Source organism: Thermobia domestica, chromosome 10 (assembly GCF_964235325.1).
Source record: "Thermobia domestica chromosome 10, izTheDome1.hap1.1, whole genome shotgun sequence".
NCBI classification, from domain to species: Eukaryota; Metazoa; Arthropoda; class Insecta; order Zygentoma; family Lepismatidae; genus Thermobia; species Thermobia domestica.
In genome coordinates, this window is record NC_137463.1 from 203509029 (window position 1) to 203536791 (window position 27763).

At 34.6% G+C, this 27763-nt stretch overlaps 1 protein-coding gene across 2 annotated transcripts in view; it reads right to left on the minus strand.

The window, feature by feature from the left end:
* Nucleotides 1–27763, minus strand: part of LOC145662937 (tudor domain-containing protein 1-like) — a 125397-nt gene that overhangs the window by 14402 nt on the left and 83232 nt on the right. For both annotated transcript variants that reach the window (XM_081728964.1, XM_081728965.1), the window contains 5 exons: nucleotides 20765–20881; nucleotides 11112–11483; nucleotides 9450–9581; nucleotides 8444–8534; nucleotides 1699–1834 (listed from right to left, as the gene is read on the minus strand). In XM_081728964.1, the coding sequence (XP_081585090.1) occupies nucleotides 1699–1834; nucleotides 8444–8534; nucleotides 9450–9581; nucleotides 11112–11483; nucleotides 20765–20881 (848 nt within the window). The remainder of the gene's footprint in view (nucleotides 1–1698; nucleotides 1835–8443; nucleotides 8535–9449; nucleotides 9582–11111; nucleotides 11484–20764; nucleotides 20882–27763) is intronic.

The window sequence follows — 27763 nt, forward strand, 5'->3', positions numbered from 1 at the left end:
CCACAATTTGAGATATTACAAAGTATGTTCATATTTCATTTTAAGTTTTTATTTGTAACACAAAGCTTATGCCGTTATTAAAATCATGCAAATGAGAATTATAGTAAGGTAATGTTAGTATGTCCGTTACTTCACACGATAAGCATCGAACGGATTTTCTTACTTTTATTTATTTATTTTTGAGACAGGCTAGAGCGGTTTTATCGTCCAAGTTGGTTAATGCAGTCAATCCATTAATATCTTAGCAAGTAGCGATGGCTTACGTTTGTCCGTTACTCCACGCGATAACTTGAACGGTAGCTGTCCATATCCCATTTTCTACCATTGAAAAAAAGATAGTTTAAGTCACATATCTCGTCGTTAGATTGCAGCACACATCTTCCAGTGGTTGACATCTACCGGACGAAATTAAAACTTCGTGCGTGATCCTTTCTACTGTCTACAAATAGTTTATTTTTGCCATTTTATAAATACGGAATTGGAAATTAAAATAGTACAAAAAGTAGTATACTAATGGAAATTCCCTTCACACCCAAGAAGTAGAATTTTCCAGAATGCTAGGTAATATGACCAGTTATTAGGATCATGCAACTGATACGTACCGAGTAGTAAATTTGTAATGAGAATGTGAATAATTTGAGGTTTACCTTGCAGGAAATTGAATGATGAAATGGAGCTTGGTAAAATCCAATGATGTTTCTTATAATATTATGTAATAAAACTTACTGAAAAAAATCTTTTTAACCCAAATGAAGAATTTAGTAAATATCCAAAGTAGAAGTGATTTTAACTAAGTAAAGAAATTTACAGAATCCTGTAGAAGAATAATCTGTGGCTTATATGTCAGTTCCATTATATTCGAATTTGGTAATATTCTCCCACTTGAATTTACCTCTTCAGAACCAATTCAACAAAACAGAACGTGCGACTTCTCTAAAGGGATCACTTTACTCATATTACTGTCCCTAGCTTATATATGTAGGCTACAGGAGAGCAATATAGCTCTCTTTTATGAAAGCGAATTTTTGAATTATGTTTTTGCAATACACAGCCAGAGCGTTATCTCGGCCAGGGTCGTTAATGGAATCAATCCATTAACACCTCCACCGATAATGGTGACTTTAACGCTGGCTATCCATATCGCATTTTCTACCACAGAAACAAAAGTGTATAATAGTAGAATGCTACAATTTACACATCGCGTAGTTAGAGAGCAGTAAACATTCTCTAGCGTTCGAAATCTACCGGACAAAATTGAAATCTCCTAGAAGCAGAAATAAATGTAAGTTTCACGTGATCCTCTACAGTTTTCAGAGGAGTTTATACTATCTACAGCCATTTACTCTACAAAACTTTTAGAAATAAACTCAACTGCACATACAATAACTTTCTTGCCAAACGACGTAAACCTCAAAAAGTATAAATTTCGCATTACGGGAGCAAATTTAATTTAATTTAGGCAAACTGGAGAAGAAACTGCATGACTAGGCACCACTATCATAATGTTAAAGAATTGACAATAATTGCTAATATAATAACATTATTGTAATATATACTGAAGCATACACTTGTGTAGTCTCACTGAAATAATATAGACAAAAAAAAAAAAAAAAAAAAAAAAAAAAAAAAAAAAAAAATCAAATGAAATTTAGTGCTACCATTATAATGTTATATTAATGTACAAATTTTGTTACTAACCGTTCTAAAGGCACATTTTCTACGTTGCCATAATCCACATAATACACCTTGAGCAGGTCTTCGTCTTCGTATATATCAATGATGACACCTCGATACCATGCATCATCATTCGTATAACAAACACAACACGGTTGCTCTAGAAAAGAAAAGAAAAAATATGATTAAGTGCAGAAGTCAGTGCACATCTAAATGTTTATTGCTTTATAAATTACGCGAGACATCACTGATTTTCATTGTATTTTCGTACCTTAATAAAGTGGCATGAAATTCGGCAAGGTTTACTATTTTAAACGCTTAATGTTCGATATGATAAAGGGTCTCTCCTTTCAAGTTGAAAAGGGGGCTCTTCTGACCTGAGGAACGTAATTTTTAAACCGTCAGATAAAATGGCATGACCCTGATGTTTGGAAGCTTCCTGATCCATAAAATAAGAATCTGTTGTTGGTAACACCAATTCAACATGGCTACCACAGCAGCAGCAGGACACAAACTATTGATCACGAGAACAGACTTTCTTCCAGATTTTCTCCGGGTAATGGGGGGACTGCACTAGTATATTACTTGCTAAATTACGTGCCCTGTGCAAGAATGACATATAATTTCGATTTATCTTATATCTGGCGGAGGTAGCCTCTCCCCGGAAACTAAGAATGGCAGTGAAGCATGGAGACATCCGCCAGTCGTGCGTTTCAATTCCTACAGTCTTAGTATAGAGAATCACCTATCAAATTCACTTATTTCTTTTCTATACATATTAATTGTTGCCTCGAGACTGATGTGCACATCAAATTCATCCTAAATATGAAATATCTTCCCTTTGTCAGTGATCATTAAACATGAACATCTCCAAACCTTCTCCACAAATAACTAAACCATGCAGGAAACCACTAGGATTTAACTTCTACTTCTAAAATATTCATCATTCAGAATTTTCTTACATAGTAGCACCCTAGCCTTCACTCCTTGGCTTTCAAATCTTTCATTTACGGTTATGTGTGATTTCACGTTTAACACAGACAAACATTTTGAGTATTTGTACTTTAAATAGTCTAAATTAGTTAACAATATCTTTTTCATAAAGTTTGGTATAAAATTATTGTTCAAAGCCTTTGTATTTTAATAAGCCTTCTCTAAAATCAGTGCATGTAAATTATGCTTCCATCTTCCGAGTTCTTTTAAACTATGTTTATATGTTTGTGGCCAATCCTTTCAACAGTGAGATCTCGGAAACTACAGCTCTAGAAAGATGACGTTTTCACTAATCGATTGCAAACTTTGCGTAGATTGTCCAGTTCTAATTGAATATTTAAAAAACATGGCCATTATTTCTTTATTACATTTTTACGGGTACATTGGAAGTGTTGAAATTAAAAAAAGAAGCTAAAGCATCATATCCTATCCCTTATACATTCCAACACCACATAATTGTATATAGAGGTTGCATATTTCTCAGGCGTTTTCATGGGCAAATTATAATGAAAAACGAAGGATAACTATTTCTCCAGTCTAAGTTGAATCTTTATTGTTTGGAGTGTTTTGTCGAATGAACACTATATATCACTGACATTATAATTGATTGTATGTGTAATGTATTAGCTTATTTTCAAATATATAAAACGATAATAATGCCTGTTGTTCTGTATGGTTGCGAAACATGGTCGCTTACCCGAAAGGAAGAACATACATTGAAAGTGAGAACAAGATCCTGAGACGAATATTCGGACCCGAGAAACGGGAATAGGGAATGGCGGAAACTTCATAACGAGGAACTTCATCAGCCGGAAAACGACCATTAGGAAGACCTTGGCGCAGATGGGAGGACAATATTAAGATGGATCTCGCAGAAATGGGAATACAAAGTAGAAACTGGATTCAATTGGCTAAGGATAGACGTCAGTGGAGAGTTTCTGTAAACGCAGCATTGAACCTCTGGGTCCATAGGCCATACAGTTAGTTAGTTTATGCATTTGCTTATTACATACTATATGCAAGAAGAAAAAAAACATTGATCATACATGAATTAAAAACTCCAACCGGAAGTTGGATCAAATCTTGCAAACGGTTCGAGATGTTGAAAAAGTAATCGAAAAAAAATCTTCCCTTTACGGTATCTCTTGCCGATTTTTATGAAGACATCTTTCACTTGTGTCTGCAAAAGGACATGTACAGATGTGAGGAATAACAAGGAGATTCATGCTTATATGTGAATGATGCGTTGTGTAGAAAGCGCAGGTTCAGCTAGTATTTTAAATATTAAAATCACCTGTGACCACATTTCGGTACCTTGGTCACATAAATTTACATATTGTTCTTACATACATATTTCATAACGCTCTTTTAACACTTGGTGTGACACAGACATGCTGAATACTGAACTCAGAAAAGATCCATTCCCAATATACTATTGTCCTGGGAGATCTATGACTGGAATGTAACTCAGATGGCAGGATGGAGGAGGAAAAAGTCAATTGGAAGAATCAGGCAAGTATATGAACATATTTACGTCATTTTTCAATGAAGCTTCCTTAATTCTGGATAATTTCTAAAACATAAAATAACCATCTTTTCTAATGACACCCGAAGGTATACTCGTTTCAGAACAAGTGAACCTCAATTCTTGGAAACGCAAGGTACACCCACACGGCTACGTCCATTGTCAACAGGCCATAAATCTACGAAAACAATAGACGACCCTCGGTTAGAAAAGGGAAAAGTTTTTCTTCCTTCTTTTTTCTTTCGTTTCTTTTTCTAAATAATGTCATCAGACATTTGGCAACAACCACTGTCCTAACAAGGATTCGGTTCCTCTTTCGGTAGTGGTGAGAGACAAGGCTCTTATGTATTGAAACGGACAATACGTTAATAGCTCAATAGGTAGCGGAGCTTCAACTATGGATTCCGTTCTGCTTTTCTCAAAACATGTTCTACTTAAAATCACAATGGTCATGTACATGCTGTTCCACATCAGTTATATATATATATATATAAACAACTGACATACGTGTTCACAGTACGTCGGTATTATAAATGAGAATGTTAAATACAAATTAAGAAAATCGCTTAATAGCAATAAATAAGTTGCGTAGTGTATTTATTTGCTGCTATTTGTCATATAAAAGTTACTTCTCAACATTCTCATTACAGCATGCTATTACGTTCTTGAAATATGTTCCCAGCGATAAAAAGTATATAAACATAGAATATCCAAAGTCGGTTCGTGGTTCCAGACCAGTGCTCCCGATTCCCATTAGATCACGTGAAAAGACTACCTAAGCGACCCCGAAACTATGTATCCGTTACCAATATCGATCGTTTTGCTCTAGACATATCAGAATTATGTTGAAACACACACACACACATACACACATGCACTTATATATATATATAATAAAGATAGCGACCAAGATATCGCCATGTAATAAAACATATGACTTCCATGTTACAAAAGTATATCAGAGTAGTGAACTGTAACTCTTACGTGAAGGCTTTTCATTCTAAGGACAATTTCAGTCTCTTCACGTGATCTTTGGTGCTCGGAAATTTCCTGTGCGCATTTAGGTGCTATTCAGTTGTTTGTCTTGAACCACGATCACGATCCGACTGGATAATCTCTATCTATCTCAGATGTTATATCTATATATATAAAAGAGAACGTACAAAATCCTTTGTCCGCTCATCACGCTAATACGGCTGAACCAATTTCTTTCATTTTTGGGGGGTTATTAGGATTTGGACCCTAGATGGTTTTTATCATATCACTTTAATTTTTAATTACCAGTGTCTTGAGATAATTGACCATTCAAGTGTCCATAACGTACAAATCCTTTGTTATTAGTTCATCATAGGTAAAAATAAACGTATTTATATGCAACCCGCATGACCGTGTCACTCGGCGGGTTAACATAAATGACAGGCGATATACAGCGGAAAATAGCTTGAATCTTCTGTTTAAAATTTTTTAATTGATTTGCTTATTTTTACAGACACTTTTACAATATGCCAGCACCGGGATGACCGCAGCGAAGCGGGGCGGGTTAACATAAATGACAGGCGATATAATGTTAAGATTTACTGCAATCTTCTATGGTTTTTATCATATCACTTGAAAGCGAAAAAGTAAAAATTATCTAAGTAACAAAGTTTATTGCGTTCCGGGGTGACCGCAGCGAAGCGGGGTGAACGCTGCTAGTTTTAAACATAATAATTACTTATGTTCTGCAATAATTATATGTTACATATATATATATATATATATATATATATATATATATATATATATATATATACCTGATGTATTTTAATGTAATTTTCATGCATTGAGCAAAATAGAATTTCATAAAAAAGAATTGACCCAGATGAGAATCGAACTCACGCATCGAACTTACGATCTGAAATCCAATGGCTTACAACTGAGCTAACACAAACACTCTTGGTAACCTGCTTCTAGCGATGTATAACGGGCTTTCCAGACAATGATATTCATATTCATTGCAAACGCTGGTTTCGTTCTACTTTGACTTTTATTTTACTACGCAGGCGCGAATTATTTCTATGCCATAACTTTCAGCATTCTTTACATATGGATAGGTTCCTTTACATATCTAAATGTTCTTTTATGTATGGAAAGTTAAATGACAAACAAGCATGTGCTGTCATTAATACAAGGTTTCGAAATACTGTATCATTAAATATTTCAATCAATTGCTTTCTTTCTACACTTGGTAATAAGCCTTACTACATTTAAAAGAGGAAAAACACATCTGCACATTTTTTCCCGATTGCAAAGGTTGACTTGGAGGTCCGAACCTGGTTTATTTTTCTTCGAAAATACCCGAAGTTGGACTTAGAAAATGGAAACATTGCGAAAGTTGACTCACCCGACCAAATGACCGTCTTCCATTACTCCATAGTCCAGGTTTATTACTTTTGACGCTATTGCTCCTTCAAGTAACACTTCGATCAGTGATGAGTGCTTTTGAAATTGAAGCTTGCATGCCCCAAATATCTTGCTTATGGAGGGTGTTTTGATAGAATTTGTGAGCGTGGTACTCACTTCAGCAGTCTCTTTTGCAACTGTAGTCGTCTTTGTTTCATCACAATCCTACGCACTGTTCGTTTGCCTCACATGCATTTCCATCCACGCTAGTGTTCCACAGATGCAGTTTCTCCTGTCCTCTTGTATGCGGTCGTAATCTTACATGCTATGCCTCGCAATATACCAAACAACTTCCGCTACCTTGGTTACGGAGGCATCCAAACTACAGACCTCACGAATTTGTCCGCGTTTGAATATCTATATCTATAGCATGATTTATTAACAACTGCAAAGAACGTTGTCTCGATTACAAATAAAGTTTGGCACGCGTTGAGGACGTTGTACCGGTAACTGAATTTGACAAAAACGGTAGCGTCACCTACAAACTCGATTGTAATAAAAATCTCAAATCAGCCATGCAATTCATTAGGTGATTTCATAATTTTGCCCAATGCCTGTATGTCTTTCTCGCCATTTCTGTAGATTTTGCCATTATCGAAAACCTGTGTTATCTACAAACGAAAATGAATCCAACAAGTATGAATTTTCTTTGACGAATTGAGATTTCAAGCCAAAAACAGAACTGTACATGAATTAAATTTGCTATAAATTTCTAATGTGTAGTTTTTATTTGCTCTACAGTAATATCTGGAAAAAAAATTTGCGCTATTGGTCATTAGTACTTTACTATTAAGATATTTTGTTTTAAAATATGTCTATTACATTTACATTAGTTGCCTGTATGTGATCCAACAAATTAGGAAATATATTGTTATGCGCCTTTAGTATATGGATATTTTTCATCTGGGTTGGTACGAAAGAAGTTACGACCCCTTTTACATTAAACTAAACTTTGACATTTTCGAAGAAAGAAAGAAAAAAAAATATGTTGAAATGTTAACAGTTGCAGGGGCTTTTCTGTACGCACCCAGATAAAGCATTCTGTATGCATTTGAAATTATAGGCGAATAGGTTATAGGCGCACAGCAATATACTACTTAATTTGTTCGATCACTATCACTTATACATTTCTCTATATCTTCCTCTTGTAAAACCCCCTCCCTAATACTTGGAAGGAGGGACAAAGAGTCAAACTTTGAGCTCTTTTATTACCAGTTTTATCCGCATCTTTCATTTTCAAATTTGTGACTTATTTAAATCTTGAAAAATGGAATACGAAAAGTCTAAAATGTTTTCCCTAACCCGGGAAAATTAAAACACACTTGTTTTACAGGAAAGATTATGGTTGACCAGATAGCTTGTACTTGGATGATATGTGATCGTCATATCGGTTTCCATTAGCGTTTTATTTTTGTGTTTCTACATAGTAGTTTGCTCTCTCTCAACTGAACTAACTGATCAATCGCTTCACGACGATAAGTCAACATTAAAAAAATTATATATACTAACTACACCAGAGCGCAAAACAGAAATATAAATAAAATATTGTAAGAAACAAGATCCTGTTTAGTTCTTCACAATAAAGTTCCTCCTAGAAGTGTTCCATTTCTCAAAAAATGAAATCCAAATCCATTTAGTCTGGTAACGATTTGGGGATGTAACGTAGTCGACAAAACTAGTAATTGTCATGAGTATTTCCTCTAAAATTCGTTATTAAAATGCTAATTTTACCAGCTTTATGAAACACCAAGATATACTTAGTTATTGCGTCAATGAATAACAGAATTATGCATAAACTGTAACACTTACGTCTTTCTGGCTGCAGTAATAAAGGCTGGGTTGGTGCTTCCACTTGCATAACGCTGGTCAGATATTCAAAATTTTGTATCATGTTATTCATCTGTGGAAGAAAACATAGTACATTATCCACTAATAGATGGTGGTGGATACGTAACACAGAAATAAATGTAAACTTTCCTCTGTATCTTGTGCAAATTTTTCTGCATAATATCACTCTCCGGAACTTTTTTCAACGCCTTATTTTCTTGTCACTTCCTTATACTCATCTTAAAGAGTTGCTTCCCTTGAAAATTTGAAGGTAACAAATCATCCGAGTTTAATTATCACTTGTTATTACCCGCACTTATTCACTTTTGGAATCTTTTCTCTGTTGCGTTAATCTAAATTAAGAATGTCCTTGTTTTTATTGTTTTTTCGATAGTGCTCCTTCAAAAATGATTTAAAAAAAACTGGCCGTTTCTTTTAACTTACTATAAATTTTACTTGAAAGAAAAACCACTGTAACTTTTTTACACTTAACTTGTCCAAAACACATAAAGCACTTACTCCCTATTGTACATTTTAGCTTTCCTGTAAACTTAACTTTTGTACAACTTAAAACAACTTGCAAAAGATACAGGGAAGAGATTAATTTTAAATGATTTTTCAAGTTACTTTCAGTATTTTTATTCACTTGATACCGATGCTAATGGTTATGATAGACATACTGTCTAGATTAATAACAATTAGACTGCAAATACAATAAATACTTCACAGAAACATTATTTACAGCAATTTACATGAAATTCTATGGTTTCAGAGAAATCGTCTGTTAATTCCATGCAATGCAAGAAATATAATACTATAACTAAATTTCGTGGATCACACTAACGCTTAAATCTTTTCACGTTATTCCGTGTTGCAACTCAAAACCTTATTTGCAAGTAAGAATTCAGCAGCAACAAAATTACTTCTCTAAAAATAAGAAAATTGTAGTACATAACAGTGGTTATAACAAAACGCAATAGGCACTAACCTCCTGAGAGTGAAGTTCGTGAAATAATGGACGAATCACTATTTCCGTTGGAGTAAGCACAACAGAGACGTCCACAAGTAATATCTGATCTCGCTCCAAACACATCATGCGAAAGCCTGATAGTTGATCTTCCTACAAGAAAAAATATACAAAAAAGTATAAATGCAGTAATGGAATCAATGAATTACGAGTGACTTCCAGTTTTAAACAATCCCTCTTCAACTATTACCTAAATGTCACACGTTCTTTAATGCTAAATTATCTAATCACTGAATAGTAGAACATTTATCAGTAACTGATCTTGTGAGGTTTACATCTTAAGCAATTCCTATTCAACTAGAATCTAAAGCATAAAACGGACCTTAACGCTTAACTATTCGTTGATTGTAATCTGTGAATCTCTCTTTTATCTACTGCGTCCAATATTGAATATATGATTAACCGTACTATTTCCAGTGTTCCCTGACACCTTCGTGGGCAACTCACGTACAAATTGTCTAATTTGTTAGAATTTCATTTTCCGCCATCTCGTGTGCATAAAAAACAAGGAGGTGGTCAAGAAGTAGAAGTGTCACACGTACACCGCGTGAAGGAATTTGGTTTGAATGGCCTGATATTTTCTCAATTATTATTGAAACTGGAAGTAGTAGTAGATTTCTACTACTTCCAGTTTTAGCAGAGAGATTACAGTGGAGATGAAATATATACAGTTTGGATCCTCAAGGATTGCAGAAAACCACTTCTCGCTATGTATTACCGTTTTCATTCTATATTAATCAACGTTAAAACCAGCAGTGGTTGATTTCTGCCACTTCTGGTCTGAATTGATTTAACAAAAACCTCTTTCCGGTTTTACTCTATGTAGATCAATATTATAACTAAAAGTTACAGTGGATTTCTATGACTTCTGGTTTTAGTAAAGTGTTACGGATGGAGATAAAATGTATTCTCAGGACGCTTACTTCATTGGAAGAAGAGCTCCCTCGTGGCTCAGCAGTTAGTATATACGGCTGGAACTCGCTACCATTTTTGCTCTATAGTAATCAACGTTAAAATCGAAAATAGTTGATTTTCATAGCAGAAAGATCACTCTTAACTCCTGACCCTCTATATCTTGAACAAAATTGATGGTGATCCATCAAGTAGATCTGGAGAGATTTGTCTCCCAGATGGAAGGACACACGGATAGACAAAAGTAAATATAAAGGAGTTCTGGTTGGCAAGCTAAACTTCTTTGAAAAAGAAGAAAAGAAAAAAAAAACTTGTAAGTAAGATAAGACTTGATTGACAAACACGCTATTTGCTGTATTACAATTCTTGTTTCCTGCTGATGGACATTTTTCATTAAAGAATTATGATAAATCCTGCGCAAGTCCGAATGAACCGAACTTGCACTGGTTATATACTTTCGCTCCCGACTATCTAATGAACCTGATCATCATCTTTCAGTTGACTACAAGGAAGAAATCAGGAAGTCTTAAAGCTAAGTCCTAATTGTATGTCGAAATGTCATAATAATAGAGTTGGTAAATCTTACTGTACATTATTGGTTTATAGGCATTTCTATTACAGTGTCCCACAAAATGCGCATTAACAACTTGAGACAAAAACTACGGACATTACGTAATTTGAACATGAATTCAACAAAATAACACTTCTTACCTTACATTCCATGTTAAGTTCCTTCAATTGAGGCAGTGTATTAGGATATGTAGTTATGGCACATTCATCAGTCTTAGCTGCAGGGAGATTATTTTCATCAGGTACAGTAGAGTCAGTCTTGTCTTCCACACTTAATTGAGAAACACAGCCATTCTCCTTCATAGGAAAAACCTCGTGTACTTCTTCGCTATCAATAATAACATCAGGATCCTCATCAATAAAATCATTATCATTAGCTTTGCAACCATCCACAATTTCTGCCATGTTGTCAGAGTTTCGTACATGACTACGAGGTATGCCTATGTATCTTGCGAGATCAAAGTGAACAAGCGTCTGAGCTAAATCCAAACCTCCAGGATCACGCAATGTAATCTATTAATTAAACATAAATAATTACATTATTAAACATAAATAACAATATATAATAACTCTACAATATGCATAACAACAACATAGTACATAATAAGGTGCAAATAAGCAGAGTTGGATTTAGGTTTGGTGGGGCCCTAAGCTACTGAAGATAATGGGGGCCTTTGTGTGTCCGGATGAACGTAGGGTCCTATATACAGAAATGAAGAAACTAGTGATATTAGGAAGCAGCTTGGCAGAAGGGGTTTCATTACTTACATCATAGGAGCCTACACAAAGCAAGCACTGTTGCTATATGTAGATTTTACTTTATTTATTGTTTTTCTTATATTTTGGAAAGATGCATTCAATTTTTCCTTTAATTTTTGGAGCCCCTACGCTACAGCTTGTTTAGCTTATACGTAAATCCGGCGCTGCAAATAAGCCGACAGTCAGTAAAATCTCTACAAATAAAATGAAAATGAAACCGACTGAACCGACCACATCAATTTTTTGAATATAGTTAACACTTCCCTCAAACTGGGTTTTTATTGTGTCACTGATGCGAACCTTAACGGAAGGGAGAAGGGGACAAAATGCATACCAAAAATAGTTGCTCATAAGCCACTCAAAATTAGGAAGATAAAACTCCGTATATTAGAAAACCCTCATTAAAAACTCATTTAATACTTAAAATCTTGCCTTATACCCCTACTTCCATTCGTGTTTAAGTCATTACCCTCACAAATGTTATAAGCTGCATCAGAATATTAACTTAGGTTACTTAAAGCAAGTGTTTAAAGCATCTTCCATTACTTTCACTGCGCAAATAACATATATTATGTGCAGAAGAACATATTACATTCTTAATGTTATTACATGATAATTTATCAAATTCAGAAGTATATGTCCTTTTAAATGCTCTAGATCTATGAACTTTTAAGAAAGAAAAAAAAAAAAAACTTTCAATATTTTCCAGACAGAAAAGCCCAACGTAAGTTAACTGTGGTCACGTACCCACCACTTATAATGTAGAAACACACGTCCATCCTTTGATAAATTCCTATTAACTGTGAACTTATTTGTAAAATTACCAATATAACAATGTTTATATCTTTTATAAAATCACCTCTTACAATGTACTGTTCACGTCAATCAGTTACTGCTACTCTAGTCAACTGAGAACTGAACTGAACTGAAATGAAATCTTTAAGTTTTACGTTCCACGCTTATGCCGGTTAAGCTAAAGGAGACGGTGATGATGAGAGATGAGTGAAATGGTGGAATGAAGAAAGTGGGAGGAAACGAGAGAACCCCGAGAAAACCCACGAGCACGGTGTTTGTCCACCACAAAGTCCAAACGGCGCGAGCTGGGATCGAACTAGGGACCCCAAGCACCGGAGGTGAAAGCTCTACCACTGAGCCACCGCGCGCCCCAACTGAGAACTGAATAACTCCTAATGTCAAGCGACTTATAGGCTGCTTTGTATAATGAACATGCACCGTAAATAATTTCTGCATATTAGAACTTTTAATTTTTCCTTCTTGTCCTTGCAATCAAAACTGAAACAATGTCCTCCTAAATTTTTGTTGGTCCAGTCTAATTATTATTAAAAAAAAAAAAAAAAAAAAAAAAAAAAAAAATTAGGTGCAATACCTGCCAAGGGAGAAAGAACGTGTAAGTCAGCGTCTCTCAAAGTTCGCGGATAACCAGTGGTTCTCAAGGTCTGCTCTTTTGGTACTCTTAGATTAAATATTAGTATAAAAAAATCAAGTAAACTGCGTACCACACAATATGCCTAGGTAGTTGAGAATATCGAACAGAAACAGATAATACAAATAACAGACTAACTTCAATAAGGTAAAGTCTGCAGTCTACATAAATTCTAATACAAAATATTCTTGATAGCCTTCAATTATTAGAAAGAAACTAATTTGTATTCCTTTCTATTAATAACACTACAAAAAGATAGAGAGAATTTTAATAACACAAGTATACTAATATAATAGCATATGCTTAAACGTTTAAAAAAAAATAGATAAATTTGCCTTCAAAGAGGAAACAAGTAAGGTGGTCTGTACAACATTCTGACTAATAAAAGTTGGTCCCGTTTGAAAAAATGTAGGTATAGGTAACCTAGAAGTTTTGAATAATTATTCCTAGAACGAATCTGTTCTTTGTACAGTTCATTGCAGACCAGTTTAAAAAAAAAAAAAAAAAAACTGTGAAACGAATTTCGGAAGAGGTTCTGTCAGTCCTATATATTAAATGTAACTTCTTAGCATCCGCCTGATAAAACTGATGTACTAACTCTGGACATATCTGTCACGATATATAGTCAGGGAATAGTAAACTCGCGTACATTAATCGCTATGTGAGAACGCTAACCGTTCATGTTCGCTTACATAAAACTGGAGGAGTAAAGACTTGGAAAGGAAAGCAATAAAATAAAATTTAAAACATGGATCTTCTTGTCTTGGAAATTTTAAGCGTTTTCAAATATTTAAATTTTAATGAAAAAAAATAATAACACATTTCAATTATAACACGAAACGAAGCATTTCAATTACTTTTTTCTGAAGAAAAAAAAAATACAAATATTCAAGAATCAAAGGAAATCGGTGAACGCTGTAAGTTTTCTAGATCCAACGAACTGTTCGTAGAGCTATTAGAGTAATACTTAACGATTACAATATTTTAGTGAAAGAAATCAACAGTGTTAGCAATATATACTCTGAAAATGTAATAATTATGGCTTTTTTATTGTAGATTGTACAAAGCTAAAATTTCCTTTATTTTATAAAAATAAAAAAGCCGGCTTTTCATTGCATTTCTACTTAAAACCAGTAAGATATTTCAATTAATATTTCACACACGTTAAAACATTAACCATAACATTATAAAACTACACCGAGCGAATATACGCAAATGCTTAGTGTCCTTGCCTCACAATTTGAAGGTCCCAAATCCAAGCCACGTGGATAACTATATTACTTTATTTTCTTTTTTGTCTAAAGCTTTTCCACATTTACCTCAGAGAGAATGTAGAATAGTACCTTCACTGCTGTTTATTATCATTGTTAATAATGACCTTGGCTCTTCCACCAGTCTAGAGGCTAGCGCGAGCGTCTTAAGTGCACAGGCCCTGGGATTCAATTTCCGATGGAAGCTCTAAAGGAAAGCTACTTTTTCATCTCAGTTTAATATTTCATGATTATACACCGAGGTTGAAGGAGATGGTGATGATAATAGTGAAATGACGAAAGTGGGAGAACCTCGAGAAAACCCAAGCAAACGGAGTGTGTCTACGACGAACTCCACTCGGCGGAAGCTCGGATCAAGTAATAAGTCCCACGCTCTACCTTAAGTAACTGCGACCCCAAATCCTCTGTTAAGATGTAGGTCCACGTCTCATATAGCCTATGTCCTGAAAAGGGGTGCTAAACTCCAATCTACCCAATCAACAATGGCCTCTGTGAACTGTAAAATAAATTTCATACTCCAAACGTAACTGCCACCACAGAAACAAATCCATGATACACAGACCCTATTTCTATTTCTATTATTATTATCATTATTATTATACAACATTCAACGAAAACATTTATGACACCTGAAGTACTGTTTCTCTTACATTTCAAGTTGCTTTCTTTCCCTGTAAGCTATACTGTAACAACAGTAAAGTTTCTTTAACTGTAATAACTGCTCAATAGGGTGGAGCGAAATAAAAGATCACTGAATTTCAAAGTGCGTAACCGATTACTGGTTGGTAAATTAGTTTTTTAAAAAAAAATGTATAAAAATTGTAAGTTAGGTGTCGCACTCTCATGAAAACTTGTCTTTATTAAAACATATACAAGGTGGACCATTTACCTTGAAACGCTTGTAACTTTTAAACCAAGATGATAAAAACCGCTGAAATATTGAATATTGTTTGACATACTCCGCAATTCCATCCGATTAGCAGTGTTGCCGAACCAATGTAAAGTTATATGCAATTACTAAACTATGCTCATAGGTACGTATTTTAAAACTCAAAATCTTACCTTGAACCCTTAACTTCCATTCATGTTTATGTCATTATTCTCGCAATATTTTGATCCTTTCAGAAATCCTCAAGTGCAGATGGGTTGCTAGCCGGAATCTATTTCTTGACTATATTATTATATTTATCCAAAACGTGTAAACAGAAAATCGGCACAAAATGTTTCACGGTACACTTCTGTAATTCTACTCACCACTTTTACGTCTTTGTGCAAACAAACTGTTGCCTTTACTTCTGTAACTGCTTTTAGTCCACCACTGTAAGATTATTTAAACCCATTTACAGGCTTCCAAAATAATGAAAGAGCAAGAAGACCCGAATTGAACCTACACAGCAGGAATCTGGATCATACGTGGAATAATGTAATAAAGTAGTTAACTTCAATTTAATATAAGTAATTTTTAATTTTGTTATCATTATTTTTTCAAGTTTAAATAGTTTGATGATGATTAACAGGTAATGATTAAGTGACATTTACCTTCTGCAAAAAACGCTTTCGAAAAAGTGCTTAGATAAGTATCACATCTAATCGCATAGATAATTTCCAGTAAACAAAGATGATAATGTTGTGTACAGCAATTTGAGATCTCGACCCAATCCAAAGATATGAAAATAAGGGTAGAGATAGCTACACTACTTAAAATGACGTAGTTGTAGGAAATTGTTTTATCAAGCAATAGATTTTGGTGGCTTTAATTGCAACAAGTTCTCAGTACATAATTTTAAGCGATGTTGAACCAGTTTCTCGAAGTAAACCCTTCTGAATACAGACAACTTTGCTCCTACTCGTTAGAAATAAGTCATATATTCACAGTATTCGACAACATATTGCTCCCAACATGCACTGACATGTCCGCCTCACTTGTCAGTGACGTACACAAACGGGGGAGTGGATTCGTGGTTTAAACTGAGCTTGAGCAAAACATGGAAAATTAAAACATTTACTATTAAGATTTATATACAAAAATCATGCGTATCCTGAAAGGATATAAAAAATACGGGTTTGAAACCCGCCTTGACGAAATTCTGCGTACCCTACTGCTTACTACTACTGTAGCGACCTCTAAAATTTTGATATTTACGAATATTTGTGATACTGTAGCGTCCTTAGAATATAACACTGCAAAATGAGTGTGCATAATAAGTTTTTGTTTAACATGTAGATTTGAAATATATAACACCCTGATTTAAAGACATTTAAAACAGCGGAACACAGTCTCTGTTGCGAAGCTGAGCCTGTCATGGCTAGGCCACCAAATATGGGGATCTTTATTCCTTAGACGATGGGCTATTTGTCCACGAAATTTTAATCAGATCCGACTAACAGTTACCAAAAAATAAAACACCACGTACAGACCGAGCCTATCGCAGCCAGTCTCGGCCACCAAATATAGCGTTCATTCCTTAGATGATAGGCGTATTGATCATTTTCTGTTGGTAATTGCGTATTAAATTTGGTTCAGATCCGGCCAGAAGTTACCGAAAAACAAAGCACAACATAGTGTGGAGTGAAACTATATTTTCTGTATGCTTACGTCGGGAGCAAACAATAAAACCTTATACTGGGCTGATAACACTATTAATTGGATGGAATTTTGGAGTATGTCAAATAATCCCCCCTGCTGGTGTATGCGTTACAAAATTACACTAATTTTGTCAAATAGTTTTAAACGTTACAAGGGAGTATATGACCACTCTCTATATACTTTAATAAAAAATAACTTTCTAGAAAGTGATACCTCAAGGTGATTGCTTTATCGCCCAGAATTTGTACACCTTTTTTTTCAAACCAGTTTGGCAACGATTGATTGGTCAGGCACTTTTTTCTTCTTCACTCTACTGCTCAATCTATATGTCATTCAAAACTATACTGCGGAATCTCATTTAATACTAGTGTTTTTATCACATTACCCTTTCACCACTCTGAACGAATTAACGTAAGCATCTCTTAATGTTACAAATAAAACCAAAACTATCCTGGAACATACATATATTTTTCGAAAGGGGAGGAGAGTTAGTGCACTCCTACACAATTTACTGGTTTGAACGTTAAGCAGCAGAGACTGTGGAAAAACAAACAGCATATGCACCATACTACATAAAAACTGAATCATTTTTACGAATTATTGTGGAATGTTATTCAAAAAGGGGAGGGGATTAGAATAGGAAGTTAAACTCGAATAATTTCGGATTATTTTAAACGAAAACAGTGTGAATTGTTAGAAAACAACAAAAAAAATATATGAACTATATTACATCAAAATCAAATATATACGCAACAGCACGGGCCAGGCTCTCCCCGCTAATTTCGTGATTAGTACGCGCCTTTGATGCATATGCTCCCGGGTTCGATTCCCGGTGAGAGAGTATTGAAACCTGATCACATTACGATACTTCGGATTCCACCTTAAACCGTACGTCTACGTCTGATGTAATGCTATAAATAAAACTTCATTCATGTGCACTACCGCGCAGGCTCATAGCTTCACGCTGCGCTGAACCAGTATATACAGAAATCTAGAACATGCTGGTGCGAGTTTTTCACACGGATAATATTTTTCATAAAATGTTGCATTTATAGCTATAACGGTTATGTCTTCCTAAAATCAACTTGCACCGAGGAATACAACATCACTTATAAAATATGATTTCTGAAGATAATGTCAAGATAATGTCTGAAGATAATGACAAGTTGATAATGTCAAGAAGGCACAATATATATATATATATATATATATATATATATATATATATATATATATATATATATATATAGATAGATAGATAGATAGATAGATAGATAGATAGATCGATATAGATAGATAGATAGATAGATAGATATAAACACCGCGCGTTTTATTTAAGCCGTACCGGATCGCAATTTGCTACACAATATCCTAGAATTGTCATGCAAACGAAAAATTGTATCACAAAACGCAATGCATCTATGATCATAATATATTACCAAAGTAGGCTACTTTTGCAACAGAAAACAATTTATCTTTCCTTTATACAGAATGGTTCTCTTTTAATCTTAGTTACAATTAAAGCTTAATGATCAGTCTTCTTGGAAACCTGACGTCTATCTATATAGGTGTCTGTTGACTCGCAAGAAACAATCTACGACTACAAACCAAAGTATTGGAAACAGGCCTTAGAACTAATTACAAAGATCATATCCTCTTCAACACTTTATTCTATCTGTCAAGAAAGTGGCTCAATCGACTCTCCAAATCCAAAACTGGAGCTTACTTGTCAAAAAAGTAGATTACTAGCTAAAATACGGGACCTTATCAGTATCCTTTTCTGCGCTCTTATTTTTTCATAGTATCGGTTTAGAAATATGTATCTGTTTTGTTATGCTCACTTAGTTTACATTCATGTTACGGGGAGAAAATAGTGTTCGGTTTAAAATATTTAAAATATGGAAAACGAATTGGATCCGAGTAGCAGTTGGCTACAATTAAACACTGGACTTTATGTGAAATACGCTATTTTGTTGTATCGTAAAAACTGAAGCTGACTTCGTGATGTGTAATTCCAGTTACCCGTTTCTTCAAGTCATTACGGATTCAAAACTTAATTTTAAAGAATAATAAAAGAACTTTATATGGACACATTCAAAAAATAGCTACCAGTTTAAACAATCTGTAGAACGTCAAAATATAATTGATGTTACATTTTCCTTACTTTGCTCTTCATTATCGTACTTGTATGTGATGCAAAGAAAATGTTTACTATATCACTGTATGAAATAATAATAATCATAATAAGAGTAATTTTCTTGGTGCCGAGAGTGCGATACAAAACTTACAAACTGCGATGCAAATTTAAAATTGCTACGCATTTTGGTTCACAGAAGTCAAAATCTATAATAAATAAATAAATAAAAAAAAAAGCTGAATATGAACCACAAGTTATTACTTCTCCTTTTTGAGCAACACCATTAGTGAGACCCCTATTGTAAATCTGCACCACATTTTCATTTGCCAATAATAAATATTCGAGAACGCCAAACTAATTTAGTGCTAATGAGAAAAGAAGTAATTTTCGTACTATTTAAGTATCTTTAATATAATAGTAAAAGTAATTCATATGTAACATTTAGTTGACTGGAAAAATTTACAAACAAATTCACAGAATCAATTACTCACAGATCAATCGGAATATCTTCAATATCTCAAACTTCTATGTTAGAATCCTTTGCCAAACTATCAATCTAATAGTATATCTCTTGCAACATGGAGAATTTTACTCTCTTATTTTTAACTGAGTGAAACCTCGAACAAAAATGTTTTATTTCTGCATGCGGAAGGAAGATACTTATAAACATTCATTAAAATAAATTCTATGAGAATTATCGTGGAACAAGCGGACGCACAAAGACACAAATGTCACTCGAGTTGAAAGATGGAAGATTCACTAACACTCGCTTCAATTATGTTGACAAAATAAGCAGGTACTTTGGACATAAAAAAAAAAGCAAGCAACAGACGTTATACATCGATAATTCCCTCCGGATGCGATATTGTCCATGACAAGCACGGGCTGGGATTAATCCAGGAACCCCTCAAACAGCCGCCAGCACTGAGCCATAGTGCTTCTAAAGCAAGGGAAAATAAGTACCTAAGTTGGTGAGGTTCGCCCATAATGCGAACATTTAAATAAAAAACGAATACATGTAAGTAAATTAATAACACATGAAGTATAGAAATAAATACAGAGATATGAGTAATATATTAATATGAATTCCCAAGTTTGTACAGAATGGAGGATAAATAAAATGAAATGAAATACCTTTCAGAACTAGTACTAACTCCACAGTACGAATGCACGCTCTCAGCAACTCGAAATCATCTGACCAAATAACAGAAAGCACCTGTTCACTTTCACAAGAGAACTAGCAAAGGGAATGCTTTCTTTGTCCTTCCAATCTTAACCAATCAGGATTGAGCAGGTTACACACACAAGTATGATCTTGTTATTGCGTCGCCCATAGCGATTATCATAAATCTTAATCTCCATCCAAGACTAGTTGTCAGTCATAGCTGGGGGGGAAAAATGCTTGGCTTATTTGCGCACAAGTGTTGACTTTCTAAAAGATTGTTTAGAACTGTATGCATTTTGTTCTGAATTCCACCAATGAATCAGATGGCAAAAATAATGAGCATTAGATATCGTAAATAAGATTTACGCCCAGGGAACAAAAAATAAATAGACACTTTTGCATAATACGCAGACGTTTCTAGGAATACTTACTTCTGCATCGACCCCTTCTGTTGATGTACATACGACTGTTACTAGACATTCCCGAGCTACAACACTTCTGTGAACAAAATCTAGAACATATTCATCCCAGGAACTTTTTGAATTCATCTGGAAATTAAAAAAGAAAATACGTCACTTGAGAAAACAGACAAATGGGGGAGACACAAAACTAGAACCAGTTTCTATACACTAATTATGGAATTTCTCAAATAAGGCATTAATCTAGTTTATAGTAAACAGATACTGATTAATGCAATACTGGTTAATGGAATGCCTTTTGATTTGAAATACCTTTGATCTTCAAAATTTTATTACTTTTACAATCATATATCAACTTTTCACGGATATTCTGAATTCAAATATCAATTGTATAGTTACTAGATCTAGGTACTATCGACACAGTACTCGTGCAGTGCCGTCTTAACAGCATTACAGGATCCTGGGCAAATCAATGTGTTGGGCCTACATGACAAGGATATATCGCATTTCAAGGGGCCACATTTTATCATCTCTTTCAATCTTCAATAAGAGAGCAAAAAGTCTTCCTTGTGCTCATCCAACCGAGAATGTCTTGGAAGCAATCAGATAAGAAATTTTGCAGATGTCCACTTAGCCGTGGACCCTACACTTCTCGTTATCTTTCGATCAGCGTTTTTCGTCTAAGATCACTATAAACATTCTCCAAGGAAGTGATTCTTTGTCACGCATTAAAAATAACAGGAAATCACTAACTAGTTCATTTTTTAAATACTGATTTCATTTCACAGGTAGTGAGGTATATAAAGGCACAATTATATATGAATCTCCAAACTTCATTGCTATTCCAATTAAAGTTGTCTAGTATATGTTTCAAATAAATATTCTTGCTTTGAATTTCTTATTGTTGATCACTGGGAATAGTTTATAAAAGTGCAGAAGTGTATGACCGTTCAAGTTAGGGGTTTACGTTGATTGACATAGAACAAAAACGATATTACATGGCTAGAAGCTGTATTTTTAGAATTGAATCAAATTCTCAATAAAATATATCGTCTCTACTCTTAACATTCTGCTAAAACCGAACATTGTTGAAATTTATAGTACCTCTGGTTTCATTTCATTATTGATTTCCATTAAGCAAAAACGGCGAGAGATACCGAAAAGTGTTTCCCTGGAATCGATTAACCGTCCAACAATACATGCTATCTACTCCGTTAACCTTCTATTGAAATCGGGAGTGTTAAAATAAACAACTTCTAATTTTAACGTTGATAGCCGTACCATAAAAACGGTAATAGATAGAGACGAACGGTTTTTGTAAATCGGTTCAGCGTTTCAAGGAATCATCATTTGCGCTCCTAGCACTACAAAACCGGAAGTGTTTAATTTTTCTTACTTCTTCCGGTTTAAAATTTGATCACCGTAAATCAGAAACTGTAAAATATAGCGAGTAATGACTTTCTAATACAGAGCCGTCATTTGGGAGGGCAGGGAAGCAATTGTTTCTACTTAAGTTTGAGAAATACATTTTTTTAAATGTAGCCTATACTAATATATAACAAAAAACGTCAAGCTCTTGTCGGAGCACAAACTTGCCTCTCTGACAGAATCTGACGTGCCGCCACTGTTCTCATATGGATTCAATGACCCAAGAAAGGAACGTATTTATTTCTCTATCCTCAAAGTTTTACATTAGTTATACTTGTCTATATGACAAGCTGTTGTGGGCCCTGTAATAAGACAAAAATATTTACTTTCACAATTTAATGCACGTTAATCACATCTCAGGTGCGTTTTAACCTAAATAAATAATATGTATTGCACTTTCTAGAAATTAGTTTTCCTTAGTTTATTGCCAATTAGACTAGTGCATAAGTTTTGAGTTCCTGTTTGAAATCGAATTTTTTTTTTTTTTTTTTTAATGCCAACTTCCGTCTGCTCTTGTATTGTAGCTCCGAAAACTTGGGTTTTCTTTGATACCTCGTATTGCAATTCACATGCTTATGTCCAATCAAGTGCGAGAAGTCTTTGTTTTACCTTTTGTAGAATTTATTCGTACGTGATAGACTACATTCATTCTATGCTGGCAGATATAATGCCATTACCGTTCCGTTCCTCAATTAGTTAGTTACTGAGTTCGACGAAAGACCTCCTCACATAAGCCAAAATAATTTATCAAGTCTGTCTGCAGTTCCTTATTCTTCAGTACGCTCTGCAATACGTTCTACATTGCATATATATCTCAGGATGGTTCACTGCTAGAAATGCTAAGCACAAATCATTCCACTACGTGTACGCACTGATTCATCTTCCTCGTATACAGCTCGTGAATCTAACGGTTGAATCTTTCTCCACACAGACTGCGACAAATGGTAGAAACGGCCTTTCACATTTACACTCGGTCCGAAACTTTTTTTTTTTAAAGCATTTATTATCGCCATTTCGAACCCCATCCAATAGTCAGAGAGTCAAGTATTATACTTAGAGAAACGTATCTCTTATCTCTCTGAATAGTATAAATTTTAGCAATATTAGATATTACTTCTTTTTGCACTGCTGTAAAATATGTATATGCAATAATTTCAGTAGGTCTAGACGTCCGTTCGCAGTCTCCATCTTCATCTTCAGTTGTAAGTTACAGGCTGTAATTACTTCTTGTTACTGGAATGATTATGGTCTACGTAGTTTTTGAGTCTTGAATCTACATTTATTTTTCAATGATATATCATTCAAAAATTATATACCTATTATACTGACAAAATAGATTTTACCCTCTTGAATTTCTTCCGTCTCGCAAGAATTTTGCTAGCTTGTGTCTGCTGAGATTCTGTCCCTTGGATTTTGTCTTCCCACCGCATCTCGTCTCTAGGGAGCAATTTAGGGAAGCGGTTATATAGTTTTCGTTTCAAATATATAATTAAAATTTTCGATACTCACATGGAGCTCTACTTAAAGCAGATTAAAATACGATACCCATAAAAGTATAGGCTTCAAGAATAAGGAAATAGCTGAATTATTCCAATGGAAATCTAGAAGAGATTCAATAAAATACTTTACAATTTATAGAAAAGGTTATTATTGCAGGATTTGGATGTGATTCAGGTACCAGAAGTAGGCTGACAAATATAAAAGGAGATACGCAAATATCCTCTTACAAATCAATCAGTAAAATATATGTTAAAAGCTTTGTTTTTTTAAAATATGATGTACACTCAAAATCAAAAATAATCACAAATATAAACAGTGATTTCTGGAAGGCATTTAGTGAGGGCATAAGAGTTTGAACTAGGTGCACATGCCTTCTGACCTTTTCTTTATTCTTTCTGAACACAGCCCCTAATAGGGGAATCTTTTTCTTTGATTTACACAATCGATATTTCCCTGGAAAAATAAAGCAATTTTATTTTATTAAATTTTATAAATCGTAAAGTATTCTAGTAATCTGTTCTATGTTTCCATTTGAATAATCTATTTATATTCTTATTCTTTAACTCTGCTTTTTTTTTAATATATATATATAGGTATTGTATTTATTTGAATTTGATCTCTAAACTTACATTTGAATAATGAAAATACGTTTATTCAAACGGATGTAAATGCTCCCCTAAGCCATCTCTTGGAAGCGAGAAACGGTAGTGAGAAAAATCTACCATATACTCATATAACATGATTTTTCATTTACTAATTGATTGTAGAGTTAATGGGCACATAATTATTGATGCATTTGTTCCCCATTACGAGGAATTTAATTTTGTATGATTATTTATGTACGCACCAATTCCTCCGGATATAATTATAGAACCGTGTTAACCGGGAAAATACAAACTTGAGTAGTGGTTCAGATCCCACTTATATCCCGTCTCGCATTATATTAGACAATTTGAATCGAAATATCAACTTGAGCTTTTGTTGCTTACGAGTGTAAAACTCATATAAACGAATTCTATATGAATCTCAATGCACATATTTTTTGTTTTAAATATCTAATTTATAATTCAATTTTTGAGATTTATATATAATTGTGCTTTCATATTCCTCGCTATCTGGGAAATGGAATCAATATTTTAAAATGAACTAGTTAGTGATTTCCTGTTATTTTTAATGCGTGACAAAGAATCACTTCCTTGGAGAATGTTCATAGTGGTCTCGGAAGAAAAAGCTGATCGAAAGATAACGAGAGGTGCTGGGTCAACGGCTGAGTGGACACCTGCAAAATTCCTTATCTGATTACTTCCAAAGACATTTCTCGGTTGGATGAGCAAGGGAAGACTTTTTGCTCTCTTATTGAAGATTGAAAGAGATGATAAAACGTTATATCCCATGACAAAATTTTACCAGTAATGTACAGGTCTGCGCGGGCTCGTGGGCCGGGTTCGGGTTTAGAAAGAATAGATCACTTCGGGCTCGAGCCGTAAATTTTAAAACATACGACCATATCTCTCGGGCCTAACTTTGTAAATATACTGTAGAACGATATTTACCGTACCGTTCTTTCTGGAGAACTTTCAAAACACATTTAAATGTGTAACTTGAAACGCCCATACTAAAAATCTGATTATGATTTTGCAATTCAAAGTAAAGCTAACTGTGTAGTGGAGAGAAAAACTGAAATTAACAGAAATAAACATACTTAGCTTATCTGTGAGTGCAGTGGCGTAACTAAAGGTTTAGGGGCCCTCCCGCAGACAGCGTGGAGTGGCGCCCCTACCCTACTTCCCACTTCACGATTTGGGGGCCCCTGATGGCTTGAAGCCCCCCGCAATGCGGGGTTTGCGGGGCCCTTATTTACGCCCCTGTGTGAGTGAAAGTGAAAGTTTGAGGAGCCAGAGTGTGGATTTCATCCTTTTTCTTCACAGCAAATAACAATGACTGCTTTGAGGACTGTCTGAGTTCAGTACATTGCCATTTGCATAAGAATTTACACATTTGGCATTTTGTTTTATATTTAAAGTATTCATGTTTCTATTTCACGAGAATTTATATAAATGAAATGAAATGGAACGAAATATTTCGTTTAACGTCCCACAATTATGCACCGAGGCTAAGGGAAACGAAATTTATATAAATGGCCATTTTCTTTAGAGAATTCATGTAGTTAGTAAGTATAAATAATAACCTTTATTTCGTTATTCTCTCTAAACCATGTAAGCTTTTAACTGCAAAATTAAACATCTAATTATTTTAAACAAAAATACAATTTTGCGTTAATTATTAAGCTTTTGTAATTCGGGCTCATTTGCTTATCATACGAGCTTAGGCCGGGCTCGGGCCTACAGACTGAAACATATTTAGGACTTGGGTCGGACCTCACATTATAAATTCATGGGCCGGGCCGAGTCCAGCTAAAAAATCCGGCCCGTGCAGACCTCTACCGTAATGTAATGTATGTAGTTCTGCTGGTGGGCTTCGGGTGAGTGACCATCGGGCCCCTGCGTTAAGACGCCCCGTATGAATGTGCACACCAATTTATTTACCCGTAAAGGCACCAAATGGCCTTAAATTCAAATTAAGATAAGGAGTCGACGTCAGAACATTCTCCTCTTTTAGGTATAATGGACTGAAATAGTGTGACATCCCATCCTTCTCGCTGTCACGGTGATCTTAATTTTATTTATAAACAATACCGGCTAAGAACTTAAATAAAAAGCGAAAATAGTAATGTGTTAATTTCCGCATTGCAAACATTGGATTAAAACAATGATCGCCAAACCGTCGATCGCGAGCTACTAGTAGCTCGCGGGGACATTTTCGGTAGACCACGTTAACACTCCGTTTGGCTAACCTCCTTCATAAACAAAGAATTAGGATTTAGATTTAGGATTAGGATTTAGATTAGCCCGTCACGTTTGACGTCCCTCGTCCCCCATGGCGTTCCTCGGCGAGCACACTATCCGCGAAGAGGCAAGGAAGGAAGCGGCCTGGGACCTATTAGTTAGTTACCACCCCAGCATTTCCCTAGTGTGAGTGAGGAAAACTAGGAAATCCTCATTTAGGATGGCTGGCCTGAAAAAGCTTTTTATACTTTTTCGACTGAGTGCCCCCACCGGGAATCGAACCCGGGACCTCTCGCACCGAAGACAAAAGCGTTCCTCCACAAACAAACGTAAGATTTTTTTAATTGGTAGTTCTTTTGGTTGCTAGCTCAAAGTAGGATTTAAAACGGTACGTTAGCTTCATAAGTTTAGTAACCATTGACTTAAGGATGGATTTTACAACAAATAAATAAATAAATAAATAAATAAATAATAAAGATTTCCCATGAATGAAACTAAAAAAATATAGAGAAAGCAATTAGGTAAAAAAAAATGGTACTACCATTAAGCATACGACAAGCGCTGAAAATGTTCACATCCCCTGTAAAATATTGTCCCCGATATCGTAGATTTTATGTACTTACACATTTTATGATTACACAAAGTGTTAAAGTGTACCCGCCTCATCTACTGTCGGATATTAAATGTAAATAAATTTGGAACATTCTGATTTAGTAGTAAGTGTTACATATTAAATAGGACAACACTCGTATACGAACATTTTTTTTAATGATCTGGCGTCTTGACTATATTAGACAATCTTATGTCGTATGTATAATAATAGAATTGTGCTTGTAAACATCCGATCAGTGTGTAGTGGATCCCCAAGCCATAACCACTCAGTTCTTGTTTAGTGGTATTCCTAATTTTAAGTCTCAATGTATCCACTCTAACTATTTTATACTACAGGGTGGGTCATTTATCTTGATACATCCTTGTAACTTTTAAACTAATATATATATATATATATATATATATATATATATATATATATAACGTTGAAATTTTGTACCATGGAAATATTGATATTGCTTGAGATACTCCGCAGTATAACCAGATTGGCAGAGTTGCCAACTCAATATAAAGTTGTATAGCATTACGTTAGTTTATTATAAATAAAATGAAATAAAATCTTTGTCTTACGTCCCACGGTTATGCCTGTGAAGCAAAGGAGAGGGTGGTGATCAAAAACGAATGC